Raw genomic sequence first — 18,399 nt, forward strand, 5'->3', positions numbered from 1 at the left:
CCTTACTCTCCTTTCCACCCCTCCCACTCCATTCTCTGCCACATTTGGAGCTCACTTATAGTTTAAGGCCCGGTCCTGCTCTAGCTGCCAAGGGGAGGCCTCGCCTTCCTGCCAAATACTGATCCCACAGTCGACTCAACCCCTCCTTTCTTCTGCTAGTGCAGAAGAAAGCGCTGCGCATGCGTAAAATACATTGTCTGGCCACCGCGGTAGGACTTTACTGCGCAGGCGCGTAGTTACTCAATGTCAACCTCGGTATGGTTTGAGGGATATGTTATGTGGAGGATCTTGTGTTTTTAAAGTTTTTGTGTGGTACGCCACTGCGTAACCCATGCTTCTTATTCATTTTACCTATTTTACCATTTTGCACAATATTTAACTACTCCATTTATAATTTACAGCTGGCTTTTTTTCTACTTTGGTTTTTGAATTATTTACCTTTTTGTTCTGAAGGTCTACATTGCTTGGATTTTAATTCACATAATATTTGCATAGTTGCTAGGGCGCTACCTACACTAGCAACCAGGCAATCATCTGAGCGACTAGAAGATGACTAGGAGAGAGTTTAAATATAAGGTTAAGCAATACACAGCATTAGTAACAATATAAATCACGCTTGGGGATTTACATTTTTGTGTCATGGATCTTTGATTTGGCAGTGATGTGTTGACAGAAAAGTACTACCAGTACAATGGTAGTTTTGCTAATGCCATGTTTCAGAAAGGTGCACCAGAATGTCAAACAGCTTAAAAACTATAACATCAACATTAACACTTTTTTGCAGGATATCACTTGGGTCGTTTGTTATGTGCACGACGGAGCAAAATGAAAAAAATAGGTGCCATCTCCCATGCTTTTTCTACTTTGTGTCTTAAAGGGATTCTGTAATGATTTTTATGGTGTACTTTTTATTTCTAAATTACACTGTTTACATAGCAAATAATTCACTCTACCATTTAAAATTCTATTCTTGAACCAACAAATGTATTTCTCTTTAGTTGTAATATTGGTGTGTAGGCACCATCTCAGTGCATTGTGCCAGATTCTGAGCTTTTAGAAGCTCAGAACTGAAAAGCTTTAGAACTGCTTTCAGGTAACCTATTGTTTCTCCTACTCCCATGTAACTGGTGGAGTCGCAAACCGGACTTGGATTTCTTACTATTGAGTGCTATTCTGATATCTACTGGGAGCTGCTATCTTGCTACCTTCCCATTGTTCTGTTGATCGGCTGCTGGGGGGGGTGGAAAGGGAAGGGGGGCGATATCACTCCAACTTGCAGTGCAGCAGTAAAGAGTGACTGAAGTTTATCAGAGCACAGGTGACATGGTTGTTGCACCCTCAGAAATGAAAACACGGCTAGCCCCATATGAAATTTCAAAATTAAATACTGTATAAAAAAAATCTTTTTTGTACTTTTAAAAATCAGATTTCAATGCAGAATTCTGCTGGGGAAGCTGTATTAACTAATGCATCTTGAAAAAAAACATGTTTTCCTATGACAGTATTCCTTAAAGGATTAAAGAATCTGAATCCTGCCGAAAAAGGCTGAAGCCTAGATTTGGTGCATCCCTACTTGCAATATCTAACAGTACTCATACTGTCATACAGATGCAAGAAGGCAGCAGTATTCACAGTAGTATACACAAAACAGGCATGCTGTGGAGCTTCTTGTTAAAACCGTTCTTCCCTTCATATGTAAGTTGGGGAAAGCAAGCTACCTCTCTTGTAGCCTGTCTAAATTCCTGTTGTTGACAAGGAGGCAAAGTAAAATGGCCTGGGCTGTCACCCAGACTTGTGACCATATGGGGTCTTAAAATAGTAAATTAGCCAAAATCAAAAGAAAACCCATACTGGCACCTCCCCACTTAGTGATTACTCACCTCTATCCCTGCCTCACTAAGGAAGAGTAAATTAGGACGCCAGTAAAATACTCCCCAGGTGTCCTTCTAGCCCTCAAGTGTATTGCTAGCTTTGTATTATGCAACTGCTCACACCTCAATCACATCTGCTGCCACTAAAGACCATTCGATCACTTTTTGGGCAGTCACATAAAGTTAAAGCAAAAGTACCCCCCTCAGAGGGAAACACTTATAAAAAAGCTTTGTGAAAGGCACCGGGCAGCTGTCAGTATGAGAAGTACCTCCCCTTTTTTTCTAACTTGCTATTAGTAGGGGTGTGTATATTCCTTAATAACAAAATTCACAACATTGCTAGTACAGTTGTCTACAATAATACTGCATATATTAATCAGATTGCAGATAAAAGTTCGAAAAAATCCATCCACCTACCAATATTTAATTATGCTATATATTTATTAAAAGTTATATTAAAGGAGACATACTGGATAAATGGGAAAAACGCTTATTTTGTAGGCAATTATGAATAATATACGGTGCTGGTTTCCCTTTGGGCTAAACATTAATCCTCTCTGTAACAATGTCCCCTTTATTGGAGCTCCCTATAGATCCTATCACTTCTCCGTCCAGTGTGAAATGAAGAGTGGGCGTGACCTAACGGTCCCTGCCAGAAGCACAGTAGGAGGGGGAAAGCCAGTCACAGCCCTGCAGTCACACAAGCAAAGACAGGCTTCAGTTCCCTATCAGGTCAGCCTAGCTGCTGATTGGTTCCTATCCTACAGTGCAGGGTACGGAGGGCCGCCGGCTCCCCAGCTCATCCAGAGAATTCAGCCAGTGGAACAGATGGGCGGGGCTAGTGGGGTTTTTGAGGAATTTCTCAATAAATCAGTCAGAAACACAACTTTTTAAAGCACAATCCTTCTATATCTAGAGGAGTATAATTCACTGGTACATTCTTAATTTTTATAGGATATGTCTCCTTTAATACAAAATGAATATGCCTTGAACAGACCGTAATCCCTGATGATATGTCAAATCACAACTGGGTTTCTCAATAACTGTATAGAACAGAAAGGGTGATACATATATCATAACATAAATCAGTTAAATACATCGAGGGCAATGCTCTGTGGTGACAAGGTGTTCAGGCAAAATATCCACTCACTTTCCTGCTCAAGTAATATTTGTTTCATGTCACCCCCCCCCCCTCAAACTTTACTTAACCTTCTACAATCCAAAGGCTCTAAGGTATCTTTGATTGCCATTATGAGCTGTAACAAAATGTTGACTTATTGACGTGATAAGTTTATTCTGTATTGAATCCTGTTCAGCATTGACTATATTTTGAACATGTTCCAATAAACGAGTCTTGAAAGTGCGAAAGGTCTTTTCCCACATACATTTTCTTACAAGCACAAGTCAGACAATAAAACATAATTTCAGTTTTGCAATTAAAAAAATGTACAGAGCCAAAATGATCTGTAATAAATTGACGATTTGGCATATATAAACATGCTTTACATGTACCACATGTGTGGGTGCCAAAAAATCTTCATTTGCCATTGATTACCAAAGCTCCCAATAAACTGAACTGTCTCCTGATTTTTTTCCTTTTGTTTAGGGGAGATCAGAATTTGCTGAGATGTTGTAAGTGCCCTGTGGTATGCCTTCTTAATAAGATTACTGGTATATCCTCGCTCTTTTAGGCTGGTTGAAAGATCCTTTGTCTTTCTCTTAAATACACTCTGTACAATTTTGCCTTATTCTTACAAATTTCCCAACTGGAATTCCCTTCTTTTTGGGTAGAGAGTGATGGCTAGTAAAGTGAAGAATAGAGTTGGTAGCTGTCTTTTTATGGAAAAGGTCACTAGCTAGGGTGTCGTGGGATGTCCAATAAAATGTAATCTAAAAAATCAATCTGTTTACTATCAAATGTATATGTCAGCTTAATATTGATTTTATTATTATTCAGTTGCTCAATAAATTCCATAAGCAGGTCAGATCCCCTGGCCATAGGAAGACCAAATCATCTATGTAGCGGTACCATACCGCTACATGATTCGTGAACTGTGACAATGTATCACTGAATACATAATTGGCCTCCCACCATCCTAGAAACAAATTAGCATACGCAGGAGCAAATCCTGCCCCCATTTCTATGTCTTCTCAGACAGAAAGCCAATAAAGCAGTAATGAAATCAATACACTCTGAACTCCATTGGCTTTCAATCTCCATAAAATTTTTTACTGCTAACAAACCCCATTTATGTGCTATCAAGGTGCAGAGTGACTACACATCGCATGTTACCAATAAAGTACCAGAATCAATGTTCAGATCCTGAATTTTTACAAGAAGTCACCCGTATCACATATGTATAAGGGAAGTTCTAGGGCAAAGGGACGCAACTTCATATCCAAAAATTTACTGGCCTGTTCACACAGGTTACCATTACCAGAGATAATGGGTGTCCCAGGTGGTTTATTCAAATTTTTGTGTACTTTTGGTAACATATAAGCATATAACATATAAACATATAACATATAAAATATTGACCAAAGCACAATACTTAGGGGCACATTTACTAATGCACGAACTGGCCGAATGCGTCAGAATGCGTTTTTTTCGTAATGATTGGTATTTTGAGATTTTTCGGAAAATTGTCGCGACTTTTTCGTAGCCATTACGACTGTTTCGCAAAATGTCACGACTTTTTCGTAGCGTTACGACTTGCGTGAAAAGTCGCGACTTTTTTCGCAGCTTTCGCGCCGTGTACGAAAGATTCGGATTCATTCAAGCTTCAGTATGGTGACTTTTCTTGGGCCAGGTTGGAGCTGCAGAGTGCCATTGAGTCCTATGGGAGGCTTCCAAAATCATGCTAAGTCTGAAAGTTTTGCCCGCAGTTTACGAGCTCTATACGAAAAAGTCGCGACAAGATACGAGCATATCGTAACGGCTACGAAAAAGTCGCGACTTTTCGCGCAAGTCATAATGGTTACGAAAAAGTCGCGACAATTTACAAAAAGTCGTAACGACGACGAAAAAATCGCAAAAAATACGAAAAAGTTGCAAAATGTTTGTTTCCAATCGGAATTTTTCCAATTCGGATTCGAATTCGTGTCTTAGTAAATCAGCCCCTTAGTTTTGTAGATAATACCACTAGACCATCCATCTTGCACTGTGGAATTGTATTTTGTCCTAAATTTGGTGGTTGGATCATATAGGGGTCTTTCCTGGGGGGGGGGTACTATTAGTTTACCCAGGAAAACTATATAATTTTTTTAGAACAACCCAAGTTTTCAAAATATGCTAGAATTTGTTGTAATTCCACCTCTTCTAAATGTATAGACAATGAAAAAAATCATATATTCCATAATACAAAGATATCTATAAGAAACATTAATTTATGCACAAAAATACAAGTGATTTGGAAACTTCCATGTCTCCTGAATGTGCCAGTACCAAATTTGTACAATTATGGAAATTTCTGACTTGTATAGGTCAAAAACTTCCTGCAATACATTACCAAATTTTCAAAGCACTTCTCCAGAAATCTGCATACTTCAGATTTCAAAAATTCCACTACATGTAAGCGGTTTAAGCTAGCAAGCCATACAGGTAAAAATGCATTAGATATAAGATTAATATCAAACCAAGCAGATTTTCAGGCAGTGGTGTACCACCTGCCCTGGATTCAGTGCAAAGCACATGCTGCACTCAAATCTCTCACCGTAAGTGTTCTATAAATGAACATTAAGGGCACAATTTTGCTTGTCTCAGTGCTCCAGTTAGGGAATTTATAAATAATGCCCGGTATCTAATTTATTTTAAAGGTTTACCTCTGTTTTACAAGCATTTGAATATGCAAAGTTTAAGTCTCTTAAGGCTACACATTAGAAGTGTTGCCTCTGGCTAATGTGCAGATGTGACCTTCAGCTTTAATCTTTAGTTTGTGATTTGAAGGCAACCTAATCATATTATTATTATTTAAAACTATTGTTTTGAATCATGCAGACTCTTCAAGGTCTGTTAGTCAAGTATTGTGGAATGATTAAAATGTGCACCTTAAATGCTGAATTATTATATGAGAAAATAACATTTTTATAGTTTTCCAAATCTTTCTTTATAGGAGAAGGAAAGTAAAAAAAATACTGGGGGGTGCTAAATGTTAGGAACCCCACAGTGATTGTAATTGTTTACCTCTTGCCCTGGGCTGGTTCTCCTTAGGAGAAAAACTCCCTGGTGGGGGGGGGGGGGAGGGCGTGGTTTGATAGCTTCACAACAAAAAATGTTGTTAATTTTGAAAAAAATATTAAAAACAGCTGATGTGAATGCTGCATGCATTGATGCCATTCATTAATGGTACTTGCAACCAAACATGCTGCATTGCATCTGTCCTACTACTTCCGATGAATCTTGAACAAGTACGCCGCAATTCATACCCAACACATTAGGTGCAAGTTTGGCAGGGGAAAGTCAAAGCATGGCTAGAAAAAATCTGGAATTCTGCAGAAAGTGTGTGTAAAAAATCAGAACTTGAACTTCATGCTGTGCCTGGTAAATAAATGCCCCTTATAGTCATAACATCAACAATGCTGCCAAAAAACAGTAGCCCGGAAGGCGTTTGTAAGGGATTTTTAGTGACATATCAAAGGGTGAAACCCTGTGGCATGTCCCTTTATTAGACTATGGCACTCTATTTACCCTTTTGTTGAATATGACTCTAATGCACATATTTATCAAATAAGTTTTTAAGAGCACGTTTAGCAAAAGGTAAAAAAAGAGCCTTTTGCTAAATATCTCTCTAAAAACTCTATTCAAATCAACAACAAACTCTGTTGGCGGCAGGCGCACACACGGGTGAGGGGGCGCTCAGAAGACAAATCCGGCCCTGGGCAGCGGGAAAATGCTTACCCATGTTACGTTAGACTGAATACTAATATAAATACTAAAAACATCCCATTACCAATTCAGCAGCTCCAGTATAAGGGGTAATTTACTTATGGGTTCGCAGTGTGCAAATTGCAAGTTTGGAAGCAAATTCCATGTGCAGTGCAGTGTTTTCTCTCTCAAAACTCCTTCATCACTGTGCAATGTGTGTGATGTAATTTCAACCAAAGCATCAAAATTTAACCACCTGTATGTGCACTTCAATGCAAATCAAACAGAATTGCACTGCAAAAGTCCAGATACTATCACTTCTGGTGCTAAAAATGTGTCCACCTAATTCTTAAGTTGCACGTTTGTTGCATCGATTGATGCAAGCCCCTGTGGCAACTCTAGAGCTACAGTACCTCCACCTTTCTTCAAGTTACCCCTGCATCAATATATGCACTTTTCCAAATTTTGTTACAGGAGCAGGATGTAGGCAATCACACCATGTGCAACTATATGAAAATTGAAGTAGCAGCTTTGGATACAAGTAAATTTTCATGCAATGACTGTGGCAAACCTTGCAGAACTGCAACTGCACTTGTGGTTCATAAATGACCCCTATATTTTATATAGATAAGTGGCAATGTAGTTATCGGGGCAGACTTTTAAGCTGTAAATCGCTCACATATTTATATAGCAAATAAGCTCTGCAGAATGCGATAGTTCTAGTATTCAAACAGTTAGATAAACAGTGGTCAAATGGCATTTATTGGTCTCTACAGAATTATAGGTTTTCTCCAATAAAATATAACATTCGTTGCCAAGAAATAGTTCATTTGTAGGTGCTGCTTGGACAGATACAATCATTACATTTTTATTTATACTAATCCTTTAAGGCAATGTTAAGGTTATTATCTAGCAGCTTGTCAGATTTTTCCAGTAGGTGGTAGCAGTTAGTCATACTGTAATATATATTTTAGTGAATAGTAGTTTATGTTGAAGGAGGAGCCCTTGGTTGCACAGTGTTTAGCACAAGCTGTTGCAGGTAGAAAGCAATGGGCACAGGAGAGACGAGAGACATTTCCGAGAGTGTGGCCAGTTGCTGTAAGTATGACCAATAATATGCAGGTTTCCTGGCACTGTCTAGGAATTGGCTTCTATACCTCACAATCATTTTTTGTTTTGGTATGTTTACCCTAAAGTGCAGTAACTTCAGTTTATGAGTCCCTCTGGCCCTGGCATCCATCCTATAATGTGTTTACATTTTCTCCCTTTCTTATCCCCACTTTGTAAAAAGAAACTTGCTAGATTATTAGGTGTCACCAGCAGGATCCATAATTCATCCTAATTGTATTAACTGGTGAAAAAAATACTAATTATTCCTGTTCTAACAGCAGAGCACATCAGATTAATTTCTTTCCTCAATAAATATCCCTACATGAAGAGAACTTAGTCATACTGTGCACTGATATATCCAGCAATTATACAGAAACAGCTTGACAGTGCCATTACAGATACATGGAGATAGGCAATCATTTAAAGAAAAGGGCTACTAAATTATAATTAATCAGTCAGAACTGTGAATTATAGCTTTAGCCACAATTCTGTAGTAAATTTTCTGTAGTCAGTAAATAAACACTGCATTAGGTGGGAGGTAGAAACATAAAGAGTCTGTTATACAGGGGTTCCAAAGCTAAGTACAAGGTGATTTTATATGGAATGGAATATTATATAATTCACCATATATTTATTTATATGTCCTCATTTTTTGTCAAAGCCAATGAATGTATGCTTCCTGTGGAGCTGAGTGCAATCTGTTGTTCTCTATAGAAAATGTAAGGCATAATATAAAATGCACACCCTCCCATAGTGTTTGGATTCAATTCAGTATTCAGACAATATTTTTTATGCCTGAAAAATGGAAAACCCTGGGGCCAAAAGATCAAATTATACTGGCGGCAAGGGGCAGTCTGTTCGGGGACCGCATCAACGAGCCGATGCGGTCCCTGATCCGACCGAATTTTCTAACCTGGCCGATCGAGATCTGGCCAATTTCAGGCCAGATATCTGTCGGCCAGGCCTATCGTTTCTGCCCCTACACAGGCAGATAAGCTGCCGAATCGGTCCAAGGGACCGATATCGGCAGCTACAATCTGCCCGTGTATGGGGACCTTTAGGCACAGACTAACCTGATTGTTGGCCAGGGGCTACCAATTGGATTATGCAGAAGGGCCTTTTTCTGTTCATAAAACAGAAAATCAAACCTGCCTAATCGATACATGGCCTATTTTTGACCAGATATCAGTTCGAGAGGCCCATCAGAACCAAGTTTTTTTTAGTGGCCTGTGTATGGCCATCTTAACTTCAACCTTCTTTGCATTTGGTAATGTAAACAAGATTTTGCATTCTGTAATATAGGTTATTAACAAACTTTAACTATTGTCAGTTAATTGTTTCTGTTTTTCAAATTTACTTTCCAGTGCGATGTTTATATGCTGTTGTTGAGCAGATGGTTAGAGAGTGACGGTGGTGCATAAAGCTACCAGTAAATTGGATTAAAAGGAATTAGAAGAAATGAGTGTTTAGCAATTGCCAGTTCATTGTCAGCTTCGGAATGACAAACCAGCAGCTCACGTTATCCTCTGTCTTTTTTGTAATACATTGAATTTTATTTTTCTTTACACAATGGATATTTTTAGTGGACACATCCTACTCAACAAGTATGGTGAGAGAGTTGATCCGGAAGAGGCCTTGCAGAACAAAATTGTTGGCTTGTATTTCTCAGCCAGATGGTGCTCACCTTGCAGAGATTTTACTCCTGTCCTGTGTGACTTTTACGCAGAGTTGGTGGAGGAATCTGATCCACCTGCTCAATTCGAAATAGTATTTATTTCGTCAGATAAAAGTCCAGAAGACATGGTGGATTACATACATGATATGCACGGCGATTGGCTGGCTTTGCCATTTCATGACCCATACAAGCAGTAAGTTCCTTGATGTAGGACACAGAGTATTGTGTTGTATGACGCAACCATTATATGTCTTAAAAGGAACACTACTTTATAAATTTTACATGTTGATATGTATAGGTTTTTCTATAGAATACATTATTGTCTGAATTTATTAAGCTGCTACAAACAAATGTAATAATTATTTCTGTCTGTGGGTACTCTATTGCATGAAACAAAGAATATTTTCCGTAAGTTCTGTAATGGAAAAGGGTATATGCATAGTTAGAATGCTGCAATAACTTGACTCTGTGATGTGTGCTGAGAATGCAAAATGTGCTTTGATCATACATTACACTAATAGTTTTTACTGTACCAGGCAAAACATATAAAATATTGTGTGAATAATAAGATATATTGCTTGCAGCTAAACTGCCAGGCAGGTAGAAATGTATATCTTTAGGGCAGTAGAGCTTGTAAGAGCAGTAGATTTTGTATAAGAATATTATGTAATAATGTAAGCATGGTTAGGCAAAGTGGATCTGCTTTGGAGGTCACATTGCAAGGGGAGAAAGCTGTATTACTGTACTATATTCATCAGTATGGAACTTGGCTTTAAGTTGAACTTAGCATAAAAACTTTCAAGGTTTGCTTTCTTGTCATTATTTCTTTCATACATTATTCATACAATTTTTGTGTACATGACCAAAAATTGGTTATAAACCAGTCAGCATGAGAAGGAATTGGGACTAATTAAAAAAAGGGGAAAGAAAGGAAAGGATTTTAAATATAGGAAACATTTAAGGATAAGAAAATCCCTGTTACAGTTTAAAATCAATCATAAATTAAATTAGGGGGCCCACATTAAATCGAATTGTTCTTTTTTTCTGTGGGCCTGGTGTTCATTTTAACAAAATAATTCACCGGTCTGAAATAAAAATGAACACAGTTACGTGTTGCCATTTTACTTTTACCAGACGTCCTCCTTCAGACCTAGACTTGTGCATGTGCAGTAGATAAACATTTTCAAATTTAACTCTACTGTGCCTGCATGAGTCCAAGTTAGACCTAGGGAAGTCTTGAGACTTAAGTAAAATTATATATTGGCACCTCCCAGTGAAGTGAATTTTTCATTTAGAGGAATTCTGTCATGATTTTTATGGTGTACTTTTTATTGCTAAATTACACCGTTTACATAGCAAATAATTCACTTTTGAACCAAGAACTGTAACTGGAGCAGTCACGGACTTAGATTTCTTACTGGGAGCTGTTATCTTACTACCCTCCCAATGTACTTCTGATCAGCTGCTGGCGACGAAGGGAGGGGGTGATATCACTCCAACTTGCAGCACAGCAGTAAAGACGTACTGAAATTCATCAGGCTGCCAGTCACATGGCTGTGGCACCCTGGGAAATGAAGAATATGACTAGCCCCAAATGAAATTTCAAAATTAAATCTGTTTTCACTTTTAAACAATGGATTTCAGTGCAGGATTCTGCTGGATAAGCTTTATTAACTGATGGCTTTTGAAAAATACATGTTTTCTCATGACAATATTCTTTTAAGCTGATCATTTTGCACAAATGCTTAATAAAGAGGGAATAGGGGAGCTGTCACAGGGAAAAAAAATGGAGTGAATCAGCTCATGGAATTTGAGCCTCTGGCATCAAGTTATTTGGTGCGCCCCTGACTCCCAAGGCAGCACTGACTGTGGCTGATTAATGCATACACAGCGCCAGGTGAGCAGCTCACAGATCACTGAAGTCAGACTCACAACTCTATTATGTGTGAAAACATAGCTTCGCATATAGTATTGCTCAGGTTCTGGCATGTTTTGTTTCCACAGGTGTTAATAAACGTTATCAAAATATTTTAATTTAGGTACCGTTCTTAGCACTTGTATAGCTAATATAGTACAGGTGATATCTGTATTTGCTGTACCACAGTTTTGTTCGGAAAGCAACTCAGAACTTCATAGCGAGACATTTATCAGACAGACACCCCCGTTCAACAAGCAAAGCATCCTTCATGTAGTCTGGTTGGTGCACAAACGTGTCCTCTCCCATTTCATGCAGTACCTATTAATGCCATTGATGTCCATTGCAGCAGATCAACAGGACCTTGCCTTTTGGGACTGTTTGGACAAAGTGTATTACTATCATGCTCATTACAAGTGATGCCTGTGGTGTGCCAAAAATCTTTTTTATAAATACCAGATATGAAAGCTTAACCCTTTGGTAAAACACCAAACAAGCTATGTGTTAAGGAAAGAGCAAAGGAAGCCACTTACACCTTCATTAAACGATCTTGTAGGAGAAATCTTTCATTATAAAGGCATTAATAAAAACTGAGTAGCTGTTCTTTTAGTCGAAAAAGAAAAAATCAAATTATTATACATTTTTCCCATTATTACCAGTGAGAACTGGTATATATAAAGTGTGACATGTATGAATGGATGTTAGGGATAAAAAAATACCAATCCTCTGTTTAAGGTCAGAAAACGAAGCTTTTAAGGGAAATAGACAGTAGAAAAATAGACTGCATCAAATCACTCATACAGTTATAGCCTTTGGATTACTTATTGTAAGCATTATACATTGTAAGCAGCATTATTTCCATTTAAATAAATATATGTAATTCTTAATTTATCTAAACATTTATGACTACCTATATAACGTTTAAGACATTTTGCAGACATTAGTAAATTATGTTTGAAGCACAATGTCATCATCAAATAATTACACAAAAGTATATTTCACTAGAAAGACTTGTAAGCCCACTGTGTTGGAGATATACATGGGTGAACAGACAGTTATCCATAAAAGAACATGAAGATTTGTTTCCTAAGGTAGCACCTCTGCCCTTAATGTTCTTTTGTTCACCCTTTTTAATGTTCAATTTGGCCTTTTTATGTAATATGCTCATTATAGTCACTGCATTTTGCATGAAATGAATGGGTGTTTCCAAAAGTGTATAACCTATTTGTGTTGTGCCCCTAAGGGACATATCTAATAAAGTATGAATTTTCTCCTGATCATCGCCAAAGTTCACATCAATTCATCAGGTATATTTTCACAACACATCTTATTCTTACTCATTTTCACCAGTGCGACGTTAAAGGTTGTTTACCTTCAAGTTAACTTTTAGTATGTTATAAAATATCCTGTTCTTAGCAACTTCTCAATTGGTATTGATTTTATATTTGTCCCCTTTTCTTTTTCTCTTTCTTCTTTCATTCTGTCAGATGGGGGTCACGGAGCTCAGAAGCCAGCACTCTATTGCTCTGTGAGGCTACAATGATGTTGTTATTGTCACTTTTTAATACTTATCTTTCTGTTAAGACCCCTGCCTATTTATCTGCCAGTCTCTTGCTTAGACCACTGCCTGGTTGCTAGAGTAATCTGGACCCTAGAAACCATATAGCTGCTAAAATTCCTCACTGGAGAGCTGCTAAAAAATGTAAATAATTAAAAAAACAATAAAAAACAATTGGAAATGGTCTTAGAATATGACTGTCTGCATCATACTAAATATTAAGTAAAAGGTAAACCACCCCTTTAATTCTCCAAAACTTATCATACTCTTATTTAAATATTTTTATTATAATACTACTCCTATCTGTTACGCTTATTAACAAAAGTTTGTTATCTTAGACTAATGAATCATAAGACAGAGGGCATTCCAATAGACACCCAAGTGTCACACCGATTGTAGTTTCCAGGTGCATTCTGTGGGGCGCAAAATAGACAGTGCTCTTATCCCTTTTTTTTTTTACTGTTTGCATCCTGCTGCATGCTTTCTAAATAAGGTCTTTCTGTACACCTACAGTATGTGCCTGAAAAGAACAAATTGTTTTGTACCCACAAATATTTAAGTGTTAAACGTTGCTACATAAAGCTTTGTTTGTCTTTCAGATCTAAAAGTTGCTGTTCAGCAACAGCTTGGAGGCTAAAAGTTGAAAATCATTATTTTAGAGCAAAAAGGGAATATAGCAAAGAGATGAGAATGGGAAAAATGTCTTCATTTGTATATTTATTTATGGAAGGAATGTCCAGCTCAGAATGCTGGTGTTTGTTGTTCATCTTATATCTATAGCCTTTTCTTCCAACTTTTCATGCTCAGTAGCTTTAATCTTTTTCTTTGTTTCTGTTTTTTAGTGAACTAAAGAACAAGTACAAGATAACCGCCTTACCTAAACTGGTTATAGTAAAGCAAAATGGAGACGTAATTACTGATAAGGGAAGAAAACAGATCAGAGACCGAGGTCTGAGCTGCTTCCGTACATGGCTTGAAGTGGGCGATGTTTTTCAGAACTTCACCGGCAAATAGAATTCAAAATGCTGTCATATCTGGTTCTTAAAAGACCATGGCAAGAATTTATCTATGCATAGACTTTTAGACTTATTTATTTATTTTGTATAAAGAAAACATTATATAGTAATACTGTTAAATTCAGTTTTATGACTTTTTAAGATATTTTTGTCACAATGACTAAATTATCTCTCCATCATCCTTAATATTTTGTAAAAGTTTAGAAATCACCCGAAAAAACAGTAATACTGGTAGAAAACCTAGCTATCATTCAGTGGTGTAACTACAGTAGATATTACTGGGCCCCACAGTAAACTCAATTTAGGGCCCTAAAATATTGGTAAGTTGACCAAGATATATTGAAATTGTTCATTAATTGTGGCCATACTGGACCCTCTACACTCCTGCGCCCCCCAACTGCAAGGTTTGCTTCCTCTGTCGTTATTTTAAGTATTATGATCCCACTGGATAAGGGAACTAGCACACCACCGATAAAAATCATTGATCAGGCATGCATATATTATGGATATTTTAAAATAACTGCAGGGCTTGCCCAGAATCCATATCAAAACTAAACTTGCTAAAGATAAGACAAAAAGGTTATTTTTTTTTGACTTCTAGATTTTTTTTCTAATATCTTTAACTACGTGATTACAAAAAATAAGGATTGTACAAAACTGAATAACATCTATTTTTAATATATGTAAACTTACTCATACAGTATATGCATGTGTGTTGTTTTTTATTATAATTATTTGTGATGATGGTTTATTCACATGTGGCTAAGAACTAAGATCTTATTTTGAAGGTAAGCACGTAGAGCTGGCATTCACACATAAATTCAATATAGTACGGTAGGCAGTAAATAAATGGACTGTGCTTACTGAAGTTGGATGATCCCCAGATGTGCCACCCTGGACCAAAGACCAAAGGTAAAGAAATGTGTATAACCAAAACGCAGAGCTCTTCCATATTAAAATAAGGGTCTGTCATTTCTGCAGGATGATTCTGACAAAAGATCCAGATCAGTGCTGTCCAACTTCTGCGGTGCTGAGGGCCGGAATTTCTCTAGCATACATGGTGGAGGGCCGCTAATGGAAGCCAGTTTTGACCATTCCCCTTTTTTAAACTACACCAACTTCAAACAACACCTATTTTATCACAATGGTGGTAGCACAGCAAAATTCCAAATGCTTGGTCCTTACAGCGAGGATATCAACCGTCATTCATATGTGAAAGAATTATATTATGTCATATTAAGATATTCCCTTAAATCCATATGCCTCCTCCTCCCCTGTGGATAGCACAGCAACCCCCAGCACATAATTACACACATTATTTCCAACCGCTAACAAACCCACAACAAACCCCTGCCAGGTTCACCTCCCACAGGCAGCATAGGGCAGGCAGAGTATGGCACACACAGGCAGCACTCTGCCTGTCCTATGCTGCCTGTGTGTGCCATACTCTGTCTGTCTTATGCTGCCAGCTTGTGCCATACTCTGCCTGCCCTACCCTGCCTGTGTGTGCCATACTCTGCCTGCCCTACCCTGCCTGTGTGTGCCATACTTTGCCTGTCCTATGCTGCCTGTGTGTGCCATACTCTGCCTGCCCTACCTGTTTGTGCCATACCCTCCCTGCCCTATGATATGTGCCATAATCTGCCTACTCTATGCTCCCTGTGTGTGCCATACACACAGGCAGCATAGTCCAGGCAGTACCTACAATGTCTGAGGTGTGAACAGGTGAACAATGGGGGTGATTACAGCCTGAGCCTAAGGTGTGAACATTGCAGGGGGTAAACAATGCAGGGATTAAAAGATGTGAACAACACAGGGGATTACATGTTTAAACAATACAGCCTGATTACAGCCTGAATCTGAGGTGTGAACCATGCAGGGGGGGCAGTTAATCTCAGTACTGATACCATTTAAAGTTTACACAAAGGTAAGCCATCAAAGCAGCCAGACAGGTGGGGGGCCACACAGAGGGGGGTCGTGGGCCGCATGCTTCCTGCGGGCCGCCAGTTGGACAGCACTGATCCAGATGAATGTTGTGCTACTGGGCCCTGGGCACATGTCCCTTTTGCCCAACTGCCCTGGATGTTCATCACAATTTTTGTAACTGTGTCTGCTTTGTATTGGGATAAGAGAAATTGGGCTACATATTAACAATGTAGCAACTTTTGTGGCAAGTTAAAAAAATAGCAAATTAAATATTGCCTTTTTCTATTTCCCTTATTCACCACCTTGCTCTCCCAGACTGCACTGATAGCCAACAGATGCCTTTCTTGCCTATATCGGCAGTCTCTGGTTTCCCCACAATTATCTCTCTAGGCCACTATCTCTCTAACACACAGTCAGCACACATGGTCATTATCTACCCTATCTATTATGCATAAGGGCTCTGGCACACGGGGAGATTAATCGCCCGCGACAAGGGAGATTTGTCACGACAGCGACTAATCTCCCCGTGTGCCAGAGCCCTAAGAACACAAATTTGATCTTTAAATTGTGAAAGAACCACTATATATTAAGGGAAACTATAGAACTTAACATTGCATCTCTATAAAAATATATCAAATGGAGTTTATATTTAAAACACAGATTCAAATAAGTAATGCCTTTTCTAATAAATATATGTTTTTATAATAGTATGTGTTATTGCATAAACCCATAATAAAACATTGCCATTTTATTTATCACTGTCTGTCTCTTGGGTTTGTATGAGCCACTGTGCTCACATACAACCAAGGACAAACATACCTGTTAGGTTACATTACAAATTAATGGATACAGCTGTGTGTTTTACTCCCACATTTCTTGCTGTTAAGAACCCTTTATTTTTTTCCTGGCAGGTGTTCAGGGAGTGACACACAGAACAATTAACGTTAATTGAGAATATTGTTAGCAAGCTGGTTATGGTGCACAAGTTTTGTAGAATAGTCTATATCGTTCAAAAAAGTTGACTGTACATTTGTTAATTTTTGATGTTTTCTTTTATTTTCTATTTTTATATTTGTTTTCTTTTTGCGAGTGCTTCATAACCTGAAATATTTAATTTAATTTTCCAAATCAACAGGATTTCCCTTCATCATTTTCCTTCTGTAGCTAGGAACAGAACACTTATTTTCTAAACTTCAGTTTGAACTTGATTTTGAGATATTATTGATCCCATGACTTTGTTCTGTACTTAGATTTTTCTAGCTTTCCATGTATGCTGCTGTGCTAGTCTATCATGCAGGTTTGGGCCCCAGCAGGTGCTGCCCCAGAAAGCTCAGGGCCAAAAAAAATTGAAATTGATAATCACCCAAATCTGTAGAATGCTCTGGCCTCATCCAAGGCAGTTCCCCGCCACTGGGTTCTGTGGAACAAAATTGTAACCCTACCAATGAGCCAGTTGCTTTGTACAATATTTCAAAAAAATATTTACCAAAAATATTGTCTGTTATTATGCCCATCATCAAAATGTGCCAGTTGTAAATTTGAAGGAATATACATTAACACCATTAATACCAGTACATTCTGATTTTAAATCATGCCTATATACAGGTATAAGATCCATTATCCGGAAACCTGTTATCCAGAAAGTTCCGAATTACAGAAAGGCCATCTCCCATAGGCTCCATTTTAAACAAATGATTCTAATTTTTAGAAATTATTTCCTTTTTCACTGTAATATTAAAACAGTACCTGTACTTGATCCCAACTAAGATATTATTAATCCTTATTGGAGGCAAAACTATCCTATTGGGTTTAGTTAATGTTTAAATGATTTTTTAGTAAACTTACGGAAAGATTCCTTATCCAGAAGACCCTAGGTCCTGAGCATTTTGGATAACAGATCCCATACCTGTACTATAATGTAAAAGTAATCTTTTGTTACAATAAGATTAATATCTAGTGTTTTTCCTAAAACCAAGGTTGAAAAGTTTGACTGCAATAGATTTAATACCCCTTTAATGTTACAACCCAGAGGCTTGATCCTGGACATATTTGTCCAGTTGCAGTAACCCAAAGCAACCAATCATCAATTAGCCTTGTTCAGTCTAATATAGCTAGCATAATAAAAGTAATTTTCCCATTGGCTGTTTTTATGTTACTGCACTTTTTTCCACTGTTAATATATGTAATAGAAAGTGCTCCATTTTTGACCCGTCTTTTAACTCCACCCATCTGTAATATATAAAATATGTTTTTTTAGTGTCCTGAAATATCTTTGAGTAAGATAACATATTTTGAGTAAGATAACATTTGTTTAAAGGCTTTTTTTTTTAAACAAGTCTTTTCCTTATCCTGGTAATACCCAGTGGAAATAAAGCTGTCATGTAGTTATCCTTAATCATAAAATGATGAAGCTTGCCTTGCCCACACAGATAGTACAATTATTTCATGTCACTACATGGCTTGT

The 18,399-nt window shown here is 37.8% G+C and overlaps 1 protein-coding gene across 1 annotated transcript; it reads left to right on the plus strand.

Annotated features, from left to right (window-relative positions):
- The first annotated feature begins 9,214 nt into the window (after window positions 1-9,214).
- nxnl2 (nucleoredoxin like 2) lies at window positions 9,215-14,707 on the plus strand. The gene is made up of 2 exons (XM_012971504.3): window positions 9,215-9,713; window positions 13,836-14,707. Exons 1-2 carry the CDS (start codon window positions 9,415-9,417, stop codon window positions 14,005-14,007), a joined length of 471 nt encoding a protein of 156 aa, XP_012826958.1. The 5' UTR covers window positions 9,215-9,414; the 3' UTR covers window positions 14,008-14,707.
- Window positions 14,708-18,399: the final 3,692 nt, after the last annotated feature.

Source organism: Xenopus tropicalis, chromosome 1, assembly GCF_000004195.4.
Source record: "Xenopus tropicalis strain Nigerian chromosome 1, UCB_Xtro_10.0, whole genome shotgun sequence".
Lineage (NCBI taxonomy): Eukaryota > Metazoa > Chordata > Amphibia > Anura > Pipidae > Xenopus > Xenopus tropicalis.

What these genes read in the sequence shown, in the direction of transcription:
- nxnl2 (XM_012971504.3), top strand. Translation starts at nt 9,415, where the DNA reads ATGGATATTTTTAGTGGACACATCCTACTCAACAAGTATGGTGAGAGA. An exon ending in TTTCATGACCCATACAAGCA is followed by an intron (nt 9,714 to 13,835) that starts GTAAGTTCCTTG and finishes TCTGTTTTTTAG; the next exon opens with TGAACTAAAGAACAAGTACA.